The sequence below is a fragment of the Aethalodelphis obliquidens genome, unplaced genomic scaffold, assembly GCF_003676395.1.
Source record: "Aethalodelphis obliquidens isolate GAN/ISIS:26980383/991018 unplaced genomic scaffold, ASM367639v1 scaffold1, whole genome shotgun sequence".
NCBI classification, from domain to species: domain Eukaryota; kingdom Metazoa; phylum Chordata; class Mammalia; order Artiodactyla; family Delphinidae; genus Aethalodelphis; species Aethalodelphis obliquidens.
The window spans coordinates 12863873-12878928 of record NW_020837945.1 but is presented as its reverse complement, the minus strand read 5'-3'; the positions used below and the strand labels follow the sequence as shown (position 1 = coordinate 12878928).

The 15056-nt window shown below is 44.5% G+C and overlaps 1 protein-coding gene across 1 annotated transcript in view; it reads left to right on the top strand.

Annotated features, from left to right (window-relative positions):
• HUNK (hormonally up-regulated Neu-associated kinase) overlaps positions 1-15056 on the top strand; it is a 112847-nt gene that overhangs the window by 74514 nt on the left and 23277 nt on the right. Inside the window, exons 5-6 of the mRNA XM_027101328.1 lie at positions 3301-3428; positions 11592-11727. Coding sequence (XP_026957129.1) covers positions 3301-3428; positions 11592-11727 — 264 coding nt within the window. The remainder of the gene's footprint in view (positions 1-3300; positions 3429-11591; positions 11728-15056) is intronic.

Sequence of the window (15056 nt, the reverse complement as noted above, 5' to 3'; positions counted from 1 at the left end):
CGGTGGGTGGGAGCTGAATTGCTGTACGCGGTCCGAGTGTGGTTCTCACCGCTGGGCACAGGCTTTCTGAGCTGCTCAGTCCCGGCTTGTGATCACTGCACTCGCTCACCACTTTTCACTCTTTGAGTGGCTTTTAACCTTGGGTGTGCACGGGAAGCACGTGGGGGCGGGTGCCCACCCCCAGAGTTTCAAACGCAGTAGGTCTGGCGCGGGGCCCAAGAATTTGCATTTCTAACAAGTTCCCAGGTGATGCCTCGGCTGCTGGCCTGAGGACCACACTTTGGGAACCACCACACTCTTCAGGTAATCAGGAGGCTTTCTTTCCCACAGATATAAGCACAGAGACATCACTGACAAATTAAGTCCACCTCTGCTCCTTTCTCATTGGCCTATGATAATAAAGGTGATATATGTTAGCACACACCTTAATAAAAGTGTGTGTTGGTAACCACAAACGCAAAAGCAGGCACTGCAGTCAAGTGTGTACAGTTGGAGGGTGACTGGGTTACATGGCGGCCGGCCCATGTCCCTGGTTGGGCTTTGTCAAATGTTTTAGTATTGTCACCACAAGAAAAGCACAAGTAGGACTGCTGAGCCCCTGAAGTTGTGTCCCTGGGCCTCAGTTTGAGAATCACTGTATGGGTTGGGTACCGTAAAACACCTGTGGGAAAAATGATATTGTTTAAGTACCAGGCTGTTCAGCTTTTGGTGTGAGTGTCAGAGCCAGGATTAAGGCACACAGAGGTGAGCGGGGACAGGATTGACTGGTCGTGTCCCACAGCCAACCGGCAGAAGTTGTAGACTTTGGCCTTCGTATCTGAAGCCCCTCCCCATGCATTGCCCTGAATGGCCCGAGCTGCCTTACGGAGGTTGGAAGCTGTTTGACTCTGAGGTTCTTCAGGGGTCTCCAGCAACAACCTCGTGGAGTGTCTCATGGGGTTTCCATCCGTAAGAGCCGTGTGTCCAAGACCCCTTTGATGCAAAAACGATAAAATTTGGAGGCCCTCTTAGTTTTCCCCTCTCATTAGTCTCCAAGCGTCCTCCAAGCAAGGATGGTTGGCTCTGCCTCAAACCCACAATGCAGCACTGCATCCCAGTTTCTCAGACAGGTTACATCCCCTAACACCCTTCCCTCTGCCCCCAAACTGGCTCTTCTCCCAGCTTCCTGTCTTCTATCACGCTCACCACCACCATCCGGCTTTCCATGTTTGCATCTTGCGTCCCCTTCAGACGTCTCTATTGCTTATTGATTTGCCTTTCTCTTTCCACTGCACGCCATCCCTCCCGTTCAGACTTTAATAACAACATGACACAGTCTCCTGCTCATTCTGAGCCCTCATCCACTTAATGCCAGGTGACTACTCCCCACATTATCTGGCCATAGAAGGTTTATTCACCCAACATCTATGCTTGTCCTGGGAAACGTGTTCCACTGAGCACACACAGGAAAACGCTGCTCTAAACGGCTCTGCATGTGCTTTGTTCATTCTTGTCTCCATTTCTTGGTCTACACAGTGTTTCCTCATATCCAGCCGGCCAAGACAGATAAGCTCACACACATATACTTACCCCTGAGAGGCCTCCCATCTTCACGTACTTATTATAGTCCTCTGTCGCCCTTAATTCCACTCCTCTGGTGTCAAGGGCAGCAGAGTTCAGCATTTTCGTACCCCCTCTGCACTCGCTATTGGAAAGAACTGTGCTTGTTTATGTGTTGACTTGCTGGTTGTCAGCCTTCACCCAATTCTATGTCCAAGATGGCGGCTCCTTGTCTGGCTCCCCACCCGCCCCAGAGCCAGCATCTATTCCACTGCCTGGGGCAGAGAGCCGACCTGCAAGCATCTGTGGAATGAATGTTGATGTATCAGTCTCCCTAACTCGACTGCGAGTTACAGAGCAGGAGCTGGGTCTTGGCATATGCCTGCAATTCGAGAATGATCTCTAGCTGGAGCCTGTGGGCTCTGTACCTGTCCTTCTCCAGAGCGCTGTGATTCAGAGGCGCCTTGGTGGAATCGGGCCCCAAGGGTCTTCATTTCAGTCAGTCTCATTGGATTTGTTTTGACTGGAGATCCTGTTGCCTCTTTTTAAAACATTCCCTTGGGCTCTTTTGAACACTTCAGACCTCTTGGCAGGCAAGGCATTTCATCCCCGTCAGGAAATCTCATCAAAATGATATTAGGATTTCACATCAGGAAAATAAAAATCCTCCAAGAGATGTTGCTGCTCTCTAGCTTGGCTTTGGATAGAAGTATAGTTAAGCCCGTTCGGAAGGTATTCTGACCACATCTGAGATACTGGTCCAGAGCTGGGTGGCCGAATCTCTCAATAAACAATAAGATAGAGAATAAGAGTGGGAAAGAGACTTCCTTTCCCCTCCCCACCCCCAAAGGAATGTCTCCAGTGACAGGCCAAAACAGAACTCAAGGGAAGAGCAGAACACCAGTTTGGGCTCTGAGACTTCTGTCTCAAAGGGCTGAGTGGTAACCAGGCACGCCGGCTATGCCGTGACTTGACCTCCTGTGCAGGGTCTTGCTGTGTAGTTTTTGGTCTGGCCTCCTCCAGGCTCCACCTTGTAAAATGTACTTGGAAAACCACATCATGGCAGACCTACTTTTATTCGAGGTTCCTATTTATATGAGGTTCCCCAGGTATTTTTCACATCATTTGGTCTGGACTTCCTTCCAGAAGGAAGGGACATAGGTTCCCCTCCTTACTGGGATGGCTCTTGAAGCTCTTTATTTATTAATTTTTAATTTAATTTTATATTGGAGTATGGTTGATTTACAATACTGTGTTAGTTTCAGGTATACAGCAAAGTGATTCAGTTATACATATATCCATTCTTTTTCTGATCCTTTTCCCATAATAGGTTATTACAGAATATTGAGTAGCGTTCCCTGTACTATACAGTAGGTCCTTGTTGTTTATCCATTTTATATATAGTAGTGTGTATCTGTTAACCCCAAACTCCTAATTTATCCCCCCCTTCCCCTTTTGGTAACCATAAGTTTCTATGTCTGTGAATCTGCTTCTGTTTTGTAAATAAGCTCATTTGTATCATCCTGAAGCTCTTTAACCTCTTCTGATTGCCTGTGCAAATCGTCAGAGTTATGCTTTCACCCACGCCTTTCACATTTGCTGTTTCAGAGAAGAGCTGAGTGTTCTAGAAAATGACCAAGAAGGAGCACCAAGGTGGACATGAAAGTGGCAGGACTGCAGCTTCCCCAAGCCCACGTCCTCTTTGTCATCCTCTCCCCGGGGTCTTCTTCTGGTCTCATGCTCTGGTGTCTCTCTTTTCAGAGGTGTGAACATGTATGCCATGCTGACCGGGACCCTGCCTTTCACGGTGGAGCCTTTTAGCCTGAGGGCTTTGTACCAGAAGATGGTGGACAAGGAAATGAACCCCCTTCCAACCCAGCTCTCCACAGGTAATGCACCTGCCACTCCGATTCAGGGTCCAGGGCTGCACTCTGACCACTGGAAGCAGTGTTTGTTTTGCAGCACTGGAGTTAGGACGACCCTCTGATTGTACTCGGTCTCTTCCTAGTATTAAAGCTAAGTCGCAAAATATGGTTGGGTTTCCCATGCCTAAGGAGGCACTCTCCTCAATCCTTTCTTTTTCCGTTGTAGTTCTGAACCCCTAACTTCCTCCTTCTGCACAAAATACACACATCAAAAGGATCGTATAGTCTCCCTTGGAAAAATACTTTCAGGCTGGCTTGTTTTAAAACTCACCATATTATAATGTTGACTTTGAAAAGAATGTTGAACATCACGTTTCTGTTGTGTCTTCCTTAGTCAAGTCACTGTAAAGAAATATTAGTTTCATTCAACTTTGGTCTGGGATTTGTTTAGCAATGTGAGTTTTTGAGCCTGTTCAGGAGCTTTTAAATATATATAGGTTTGGTTACTTGATTAAACTGAATCATCAGGTGTGTTTGGAAAGTACACTCAACTTTACCTGGTTCACGTTTCAGTAAACAGTTCGTATTAAGGTTTGGTTTCAGATCCAGCAGATTAGTACAGTTTGTCCTTTGGTTTGTTTCACAATTCACTTCAAGTTCCTGGCCTTGGCTTGGCCTCGACATTCATTTAATGGGCTCCTTAGAATAAACTCAGCTTCACTAAGATCAGGCATGTGGCAAAAAAGAAAAAAGGAGTAATTATTTAATTTCAATGTATGAAACATGGTTAAAATATAGCATTTTTGTTTGACTGCTATCAGGTATTTTTTTCTTGAGTTTATAAAGCATCCATGAGGCTGACCTGGAATTTAATGCTTGCCAAATGGCACCCAAGCTGAAATGCATTCTTATAGGTAATTATCTAATTTGGTTCATACTTTCACCTCTGCTGGGGAGGTTCGAATCTCTGGAGGCTGAAAGCAAAGCAGGCATTACGTACTTTGAAAGATGAGTTACACAGTTCTGTCACTGTAAAAGAAATAGTTCTGTACCAAGAGCCATAACTCCTGGAGTTAGAAAATGTGAAAAATGTTGATTGACTTGTTATCTTTATGTTTTAGAGGTTTCGGAAATGTTGAAAGTGCTGCAATGAAAGCACATTCATTCATTCCTTCCATATTTCACATTCATTCTCTTATTCCATGAATATGTCCTGGGCATCAACTCTGTGCTAGGAATGCTCTAGGCACCAGGAGAATAAAACAGTCTCTACCCTTATAGAGCATACCTATCAGCAGGGGAGGCAAAAAAATAACATATAAACAAACACATGTGATGTTTAATAGTTTAAGTGCTCTAAAGAAAATAAGATAAACCAGGATAAGGGGATAGAGAATAAAGATAGGTTTTTGTTGTTTTTTAACCAATTACAATTTTTAAACACCTTTTTGTTGTGGTGTAATTGTGGATTCACATTGCAGCAGTGAGAAATCATACAGCGAGATATGTTTACCCTTCACCCAGTTTCCCCCAGTGGTAGGATCTTAAGTAACTGTAGTTTAATATCACCACCAGGACCTTGTTAGAATCCACTGAGCTTATTGAGATATGCCTGCACCTGTGTGTGTTGGTGTATATTTAGTTCTATGCAGTTTCATCACACGTGCAGAGTCATGTGACAGTTACACAGTCAAGGTAGGGAACAGTCCCAGGACCAGGATTCCTCGTCCTACCCTTCTGTAGCGACAGCCACCTCGCTGCCTCCTAATTAACCCCTGGCAGCCACTAACATGTTCTCCAATTCTATCATGTGTCCTTTCAAAAATGCTGTATATTTATATATATATCACTTTTTGTCACTCAGCATAATTCCTTTGGGACCCGTCCAAGTTGTTGCATGTATCAATCCTTTGTACCTTTTTCTTGCTGAGTAGTAGTCCATGGTATAGATATACCATAGTGTAAATATTCACCCATTGAAGGACAACTGGTTGCTTCCAGTTTCCAGCTACTATGAATAAATCTTCTGTCAACATTCATTTACACGTTTCTGTGTGAACATGTTTTCATTTCTCTGAGATGAATGCCTAGGAGTGAAATCGCTGGGTTGTGTAGTAAGCACATGTTTGGTTTGTAAGGAACTGTTAACACTCCTGTTCTGAGTGGCTGTACCACTTGGCATTCTCTCTAGCAATGTGTGAGTGATCCAGTTTCTCTGCATCCTTGCCAGCATCTGATACTCTCACTACGTTTTATTTTAGCCATTCTGATAGGGGTCTAATGATACCTCATTGTGGTAACAAAAAAGATTTAATGTTTATAAATAAATTCAATCTTTCAAGGTAGTCTCTTTAAGGGTTATATAGTCATAAGTACTGCCATCTTTCAGAGTGATTCTGAAGTTCCTCTTATGATTCAGAGCCTGTTTTGTCTTAAGTGGCCCAGTACAAAGAACAATAGGAGGTCGTTTGTATCCTCATGCCTGGAAAAGGCAGACAGTGTTCACTGTGAATCCCAGTGAGACCCTAAAGAGCTGGAGCTGCTTCTCACTGTATTAGTCAGGATAGCCCAGGTTATGCTGCAGTAACAAACAGCCCCCAGATCTCGGTGGCATAAGACAGCAAAGATTCTCTCTCTTTTTTTTTTTTCGGTCACGCCATGTGGCATGCGGGATCTTAGCTCCCTGACCAGGGATTGAGCCCTTGCCCCCTGCATTGGAAGCACAGAGTCCTAACCACTGGACCACCAGGGAATTCAACAAAGATTCATTTCTCATTCCTGCTTTATGTCTGTGGAGAGTTGGATCAAAGGTCAAAGGGTTCTGCTCATTTTAGTTAGTCAGGGTCCCAGACCAATGGGGCAGCCACCATTTCAAATGTATCTGATCTGTGCAGAGGGAAAGAGAAATCTAGAAGGTCTCTTGTCAGCAGTGAAATCTTCCACCAACATTCCACTCATAACTCCTAACTTTCTAAAACATGTCACATGGCTTCACCCAGCTAAAGGAACTGAGGAAGGGCAACCCTACCATATATCTGGAAGGCAGAAAGCCAGAAATATCCGTTGACCAAACAGCATTATCAGTGTGAGCCACAGGCTGTAGGAGGAGGAGTGGGGGCGGGGGGTGGTCAGTGGCCCCTGCCATCATCACTGAGGAGGGTTGGGCAGCAGGGCAAGGAAAGGTAGAGTAAGAGCACGAGGAAATCAGTCTCATTACTTCTGAACCAAACTTGTTTTTACCCCAGTACTATTATCTGGCCTTAGCAGTCTAGGCTCTAAGTGTCTTCTGATTGTGACAATTAAATTTACCCTTAAAGAAGTAAAAGTTGCACCCCTGAAAATGTTAAAAAATAAAAAATCCAAAGGAAATTCCACAGAAGAAAAATTAGAAATGTTCCCAGCAATGTCAGCATCCCTGGAGTTGGTGTCCAAGCTCACGTGGCTCCTGCGCTGGGCAGACAGTTTTGACTTTGGCCTTAAGCTTTGTGTGTGCTTGTTAAAGGTCTTCACATTCCTACAGGATGCTGTGGTCTTGACCGGTCAGACATGAACAAGCATGAAGTGCATTTCTATACCTGATTTTACAATGAAGGAATGTGGACATTGCCCTCCCCCTTTTATTCTTTTGCCATTGGGATATGTGTATATCTACTCAACTTGGGCTTTAACCCTTTGTGCCAGGTACAAAACATAGCGTTGGCACATAGTAGTTGCTCAGGGAATCTAAGTCTCTGGCACTTGTGTTAAAGTGTGTGGTCTGGGAAGGCAGCCCATAGATTCATTTGACTACTCAGATATGGGATCTGGCTCCATGCGGTAGGGCCCAGAGCTGTGCCCCAGCTGCTGAGGAAGCTCAGGTCATCTTGTTTACAGAGGGAATGACTTCAGTTTGGGGGATCAGCCACTGCCTTTCCATCAGCCCCCTGCTTCTCCAACCCTTTGTTCTCTGCACCCCGAGTTTACCACTTCTCCCTTCCACCGTGCCTGGCCCACCTTCATTTGTGATACTGTATGATACTGCCTTGTTTACATCCCAGAATACAAGCTTACAGTAACAAGAGTAGCTGTCATCTACTAAAAGGCCATTGGTAAGTGCTTTTCATAGCACCTCCTGTTCTCAAAACAACTCTGTAAGGTAAGTTCTATTATTCCCAATTTATTAAGGAGGAAACTGAGTCTCGGTGAGGTCATATAGCTTCTCTGGTTTTTAATTTGCATCTGCTTGACCCCCAAACCTGAACTTCCCTACTATACTGGGTTGCTTCCCTATCTTTCTTTATGTTATTCAGTATAAGATGCCTCCACTCCCCTCCCCACCCCAGATTTGGTGGTTTTATCTGTTGTCCTCATGTTTTGAGTAATATCAAAATGGAAACATCCGAATTGAGGATATGCCATTTTATTGTGTCTCACTAACACATCTTTATTAATTTGATGATTCTATCATTCATCCTTTTTTTGAGAATATTTATTTGGTTGCGCTGGGTCTCAGTTGCGGCAGGCGGGCTCCTTAGTTGTGGCTCACCAGCTCCTTCGTTGCGGCACATGGGCTCCTTAGTTGCAGCATGCGAACTCTTAGGTGTGGCATGCATGTGGGATCTAGTTCCCTGACCAGGGATCAAACCCGGGCCCCCTGCATTGGGAGCATGGAGTCTTAACCACTGTGCCACCAGGGAAGTCCCCTGTCATTCATGTTTGTGATGATCTTTCCACGTCTGTTGTATAATAGCACTCTTTTTTTTGGATTAAGTTGGAAAAATTTTTGCCATATTTGAGCTGAAAAAGAGCACAGTGTTATTGCCCTTGTGAGTCTGTTCTGCACGCTTTTGAAGAATTGCCTCTCTTCTCCACCATGTACTTTGAAAGCTTAAGCTGTTGGGATCTTGCCAATTCTGGCTTCTAGACAGTTCCTCTTTCTGCTTGTTGGTGCTTGTACATCACAGAGTTGTGAATGCCCTTCATGGTTTTCACATTTACCTTTTCATCACTACACCTCAATGATGGCACCTAGAATATATTCCAGACACTCAGTTAAGATCTAGAGGGTTTTGCACCATGAAGTCACTGAAGTGATGCTGAAGGTGGGGTGTTAGCATTTGTGAGGGTTGAGCCAAAGCCAGTTAAGATTGCTGAGATGGCAACAGGCACATGAAAAGTTGCTCAACATCGCTCATTTTTAGAGAAATGCAAATCAAAACTACAATGACGTATCACCTCACACTGGTCAGAATGGCCACCATCAAAAAACCTACAAATAATTAATGCTGGAGAGGGTGTGGAGAAAAAGGAACCCTCCTACATTGTTGGTGGGAATGTAAATTGGTGCAGCCACTATGGAGAACAGTATGGAGGTTTCTTAAAAAACTAAAATAGAACTACCATATGATCCAGCAATCCCACTCCTGGGCATATATCTGGAGAAAACTCTACTTGGAAAAGATATGTGCACCCCAATGTTTACAGCAGCACTATTTACAATAGCCAAGACATGGAAGCACCCTAAATGTCCAGCAACAGATGAACGGATAAAGAAGATGTAGTATATATGTACAATGGAATATTACTCAGCCATAAAAAAGAGAATGAAATAATGCCATTTGCAGCAATTTGGATGGACCTAGGGATTGTCATAATAAGTGAAGTTAGTCAGAGAAAAACAAATATAGGATATCACTTACATATGGAATCTAAAAAAATTGATTTAAATGAACTTATTTGCAAAAAAGAAATAGACTTACAGGCAGAGGAAACAAACTTATGGTTACCAAAGGGGAAGGGCAGTGGTGGGGGGAGATAAATTTGGAATTTGGGATTAACAGTTACATAGTACTATATATAAAATAGATAAACAACAAGGCCCTACTGTATAGCACAGGGAATTATATTCAGTACCTTGTATATAACCTATAATGAAAAAGAGTCTGAAAAAGAATACATATATTTTTATATATGTGTGTGTGTGTGTATATATATATATATATATATATATATGTACACACACACACACACACACATACATATATATGAAAAAAAAGATTTCTGAGAAGCCTCGACTGTCCAATAATTGTTGTTGCTGCTTACTCCTGGGAGGTGATGAGGAAGGAGCTTCAGGTGTGGGAGACCCCAGCTGTCGTCCCATGGGCGGCACTGGAGCAAAATGTTTGACGGCTTCGTCTGTCTCCTGCGGCTATTTCCCTAGGCACAGGGTCAGGAGCTCACACAAGCCAGTCCAGACTTTGGAAAAGCTGAAGCTCATGGAGGTAACAGGTTTTGCACTGGAGGAGTGCGTACCTTCTGTGACATGGAGCACAGACAGGGAGTGCGCCCCGTGTGGGCCATCCCTACGCTTGAGCCCGAGTGGAGACCCCAAGCGCTAGCTTAGAAGACGGGCTGGGACTCATGGCTGTGCCCCCCATGGCTTTCCAGGACAGTGGAGAGTATTTTAATCCCTTTTGCTCTTGAGTCATAGGGATATTCAAGACCCTAACACAAACTTCAAAGAGCTCTAAGCATGTTTTCTAAGTCCTTTTTGGATAGTAAGGCAATATTTGTGATGTCCACAGAAAGAAAATTCACCAGTAGAGATCTGAACTAAAATTACTTGTGCTCATCAGCAATTTGTGAAGGCGCAGAGCGCTTGTTCTGAAAATAGAACAAAAACACACATCCAGTCTGTTCTTAGCTCTGTTCTTAGCTTAGTTAATCATACTCTGAGAAAGCCTGGGTTGCTGTTCAGGTCCTTTGAGGGTAAGCAACAGAGATGTCTGTAAAAGAAACATCATTTACTGAAGAGCCTCCCCGTTTCAACTCATTTAGCTCACATCTTTTTTTCTTTGACCAATAGATGCCCCGATAAAGCAAATATAAATGACCTTACAATATAGGGGAGGTGAGAGAAGGGAGATAGAGGTTCCAACAAGAGGAACCCCTCTTTTGAAGCCCCACTTGCTTTTCAGAGCATTGAAGAATATTTTAGAAAAGTTTTATTTGGAGACCCAGCTATAAAACTTAGAATAGTTAATGTGCCTCATTGACTGTTCTCGCATCTACGCATGTATTTTTACCCACAACGTTCTCAAAGGGAAATGACCTTCTCGTGACCTCATCAACTGTGTGGGAACCCACCTGGAGAGGTTACCTGGGGTCCTGAACTAGCAAAGGCTATTTCTTTGGGGTTGATTCTGGCATCAGAGTTAGCTCCTCTTTGGATGGCTTCATTTTTACCCCGCAAAAAATGGTTGACAGTAACACCCATCATTCTGTAAAGGACAGTTTTTGAAATGACAGCTAAAGCCTGTGAGAAAGTGAGAATTTTTATGACTTATCACCGAAAACTTAGATTATCTTAGAAAACTGAAAAATAGCTTTGGAGAGAAGACAGAAAAGTTTGGTGACCAAGCAAATTAAGATTATTTTCCGGAATCTATTACTTGGTGTATTGGAAGTTGGATATCGTGTACAAAGCTACATAAAAGAGTATTTTTTTTCTCTTGCAAGGATAATATCACAATGCTTCATACAATGAGTATAAATAAGAAAATATCCTGGTCCCAAAGCTCAAGCAAGACAGACCATCTTCATTTTGAAGGAATCCCTGGCATTCCTTGTCCATAGGAAGACCTGCATATTCTCCTGCTGAACAATTTTGGAGCCTGTGACCTTCATGTGCATTATAAACGTATTTTCCCATGTTGTGTAGTTGTCTCCACTGTTATAATCTTAAAGGATGCATGTATAGCACAGGGAACTATACTCAGTATTTTGTAATAACCTATAAAGAGAAAAGAATTTGTATATATATAATATATAAATATATAATTATATTATATATATAATAATATATATATATTCCTCAAAACCTACCTTGAGATCAAGCATTGTCTTTTTACTTTCTTTCCTCCCTCTTTGGCTCACCTTTAGCAGTGGGCCAGAGAAAAAAACCACAGCGGTGGACCATAAGACCACAGGTGGTTTGGGGAAGTACAGGATGTGGGGAGACCCGTACTGGTTCGTGCTCTACCGTGTTCCAGGTGCACCTCTTGGACAGATATCTTAAACTCTTGGCTTAGGACTCCCAGAGATCCAGAAAATAGATCAGCAGTGGCTCGGGAGGTGTGGTGGGTCCCCTGCCCTGGGTCTTCCTTCAGCCTGTAACACGTGCGTGTTCTCTGCTGAATGTCTTTGCAGGAGCCGTGAACTTCCTGCGTTCTCTCCTGGAACCAGATCCTGTGAAGAGGCCCAATATCCAGCAGGCACTGGCGAATCGCTGGCTTAATGAGAATTACATGGGCAAAGCGCCATGCAATGTCACCTATCCCAACAGGTAATCAAGTGCACACAGAGGGACTCCTCCTCGGGCAAGATGGGGCCTGTCTTACGAGCCCCTGAATGGTTCTGGACAGGAAGCTTCACGTGATTCAAGCAAAGGCCACGTCTTCTCTTGGCCGCCCTTCCCCACTGCACACACAAGAGGAAGTGAAGGCGGGGCCGGCCCGTGTGGCTGTGCAGAGTGCGCCCTGCAGGGGGCGCCCGGCGGAGGGCGTGCGGGCGCTGAAATCAGGCCGCACTCCCCTTATTAAACCTGCTCCCGAGGGCGTGCGTTTTTCCAGAGCAGCACCTCTTTCTAATTCATACCAAGGGACCGTGTAGACTAGCTATGACCTGAGTGAGTGTGTGTGTGTCTGTGTGTGTATGTTTGAGTGTGTGTGAGTGTGTGTGTGTGTGTGTGTTCCACTCAAGAGCTCTCCTGTCGGCATCGGGCGGAATCCAGTGGAATCGCATCTCTCCCTTTTCAAACCATCCCCCGGGCTCCTCTTCTGCCACTTCTTTGCTCCGATGTTTGTTTCAGCCCTAAGTCCCCTGCCCTGAAATGTTGGGGGCAGAAAGAAAAGTCAATAGCAGGAGTCCTTTGCTTCAGGCCGTGTCTCCCTGTGCCATTTCTGTGAGGAGGAATCTTTAGGGAAGCTTACAGGCAGGAGTCCACAGGAGTCCTCAGGTATCACTGAGGGGCACCTCATGATGGCCCACGTGTCCCCATGCACGGTATCGAGTACAGATTTGAAAGCAGGTACAGGAAAACATTTCCTTGTACTTTTCCCTACTCATCTGACATATTGTTAACTAGCCCGACTGCAGGAATGAGGACCCTCCCCTTGGTGACTTTAGAACCAACGTGAGGACCTATGGGTCCAATACCCCCCAGGACTGGGACCTACCTTGAGTCCCTTCTTCCTTCAGACCTGGAGTGGCCTGCGCATTCTAGATCTGAAGCTCAGATGAAGACAAGAGAACCACTGATGAAGTGGGACAGGTAGAGCACTGACAGGGCAGGGAAGAGGTGTCCTCTGTGATCATATCTTCAAAATGCCCAGGAAGGTCTGGAAACAGCCACCAAGACTTATGAAAGTTGCAGCACTGACTTCTCCAAACGAGATGGGCAGGCAGAGCTCCGTCTTGGGGAGGAAGTTCTAGAAGAACTTCAGGGGGTGTGGGTGGACGGTGCTGGGACCCGCCTCCTGGCTACTGGGCCACATTTGCACCCGCCATGGCCATAGATAGCTGTCATCTACAGTTCTAGCATTTGACTTGTGGGAGGTAATGTAAACAAAGTCTAGGTTACTTAGGTTACCAAGGGAACCTGGAAATAGACTGCTGGTTTCCAGTGCTGGCTCGGTTTGGGCTAGTACCTGAAATAGACACCGGGAATATTAGCCCAGCGTGAGACGGAAAGCAAAGCCGAGGCGCCGTGCCCCGTCACCAGGGCTCATGCTGCCTGCCTGGGACGCCCAGGTGTGCTCTCTGTAAAGGAGGAGGCACCGGTGGCAGCCAAAGGGGTCATTAGCCTAATGTAATCACGGCCTAAATGAGCAGAATCAATCCACTCGATGCAGCAGCTGTTAAAGGAAGTGAAGCCACTGTTAAAAATACAGTCCCCCCCCTCCTTGCTGACCACATTTTCATTCACAAAGATTCAGGCCCAGGCATCTCATTTTGTAGCTTATAAACAGGCTTTTGTAGATTAAAACTTAAATTCTAGTAACCTATACTGGCTTTGCCAGATGGGTCATTTTTGCATTTGGACTTGGTCAAAAGCAATACGGGCTGCACGTGATCTAGTTGGGTAGATTGTAAAACTGGTTAAGAGCTTGTATATTAAGGAAAACAGCAGCTGAATATCTTCTGTTTAGGTAAGGTTCGTTACGCATTTTATACTAGAGGCAAATCAATGTCCAGTTTTTAAGTAATGAAACCAGAAATCTCAACTATTGGAAAAGACACGAGTTATTTACAGTCTCTATTGTGAAAATACATAATGCAAAAAAAAATGTGCTTTTGATGATCAGTTTTCTGGTTTTACCAGCACGCAAAGGGAATAAGAATATGTGACCAGGGAAAGGAATATTTTCTTTATAAAGTCTATTTTATAGCTTCCCAACATTCATAGCCCCAGATTTAATTATTTTAGACGTTGTCAATGTTTTACTTCTGGGAAAGAGAGAAAACAAAGGTCCTGTGTTTTATATCACTCTTCTTTAAAGCCTTCTGTTAATTTGTTTGGGCCTCCAAGTTGATATCCCCATGAGGCAAGAGGAAAATGTCTTTAAATGTAAACTCTTTATAATAAATGTTCATGCCAGTTAGTCACAGATGTTTGCTGTGTGCCAGGCTCCCCTCCCTGTTCTGGGAGCAGACATTTTTTTTTAGAGCCGACCCTGGATACCTCCTTCCTGTCCTGCCTGGGCCTGGACACTCTCCCACACCTCCAGTTAGCTCTGGAGATGAGTGGGAGGGAAAGCAGGTCATTGGTTCACAGGACGGAATTAGACCAAAGTGGAATAAAATTGGAGTTAATGCAAATTTACTCAAAATTATACCTAGTGTTCTGGAACATGTTTTTACCATTGTCTGTATCATCAAAACTTGGAGAGATACGTTTGTTCTCTACATCTGTGTCTCAATTTCTGCCCTGCAAACCAGTTCATCTGTACCATTTTTCTAGGTTACACATATATGCGTTAATATACGGTATTTGTTTCTCTCTTTCTGAATTACTTCACTCTGTATGACAGTCTCTAGATTCAGCCACATCTCTACAAATGACCCAATTTCATTTCCTTTTATGGCTGAGTAATATTCCATTGTATATATGTGCCACATCTTCTTTATCCACCAATGGGGGAAAGCGGTGGGGGGTAGGGGTTGGTGGTGGGATGAACTGGGAGATTGGGATTGACATATATACACTAATATGTATAAAATGGATAACTAATAAGAACCTGCTGTATAAAAAATAAATAAAATTTTAAAAAGAAAGAAACTTGGAGAGATAACACAGGTTCAACAACTGATACAAGAGAGCACTAAATACATGCATTGCTTATTGAAAATGTTTAAAATATTACTCTCAGTTAAGAGCCAGTCCACAGTCTACGCTGGGCAGAGTTCACCTGATTTGGAAGACACGGGTACAAACGGCAGAGACGGGGTGTCTCCCCCTCCTCATTTTCTTCCTCTCTCCTCCATCCCCAGGCCCACCCTGGTGGCACCCCACACCCAGAGCACCCTCCCTTCCAGGGCCTGCTCCTGGTAGGGGGTGGGGCCATCCGTGTGTAGCTGTGGGTGATTGGCCAGGGGTGGGGGGGGGAGGGTCAC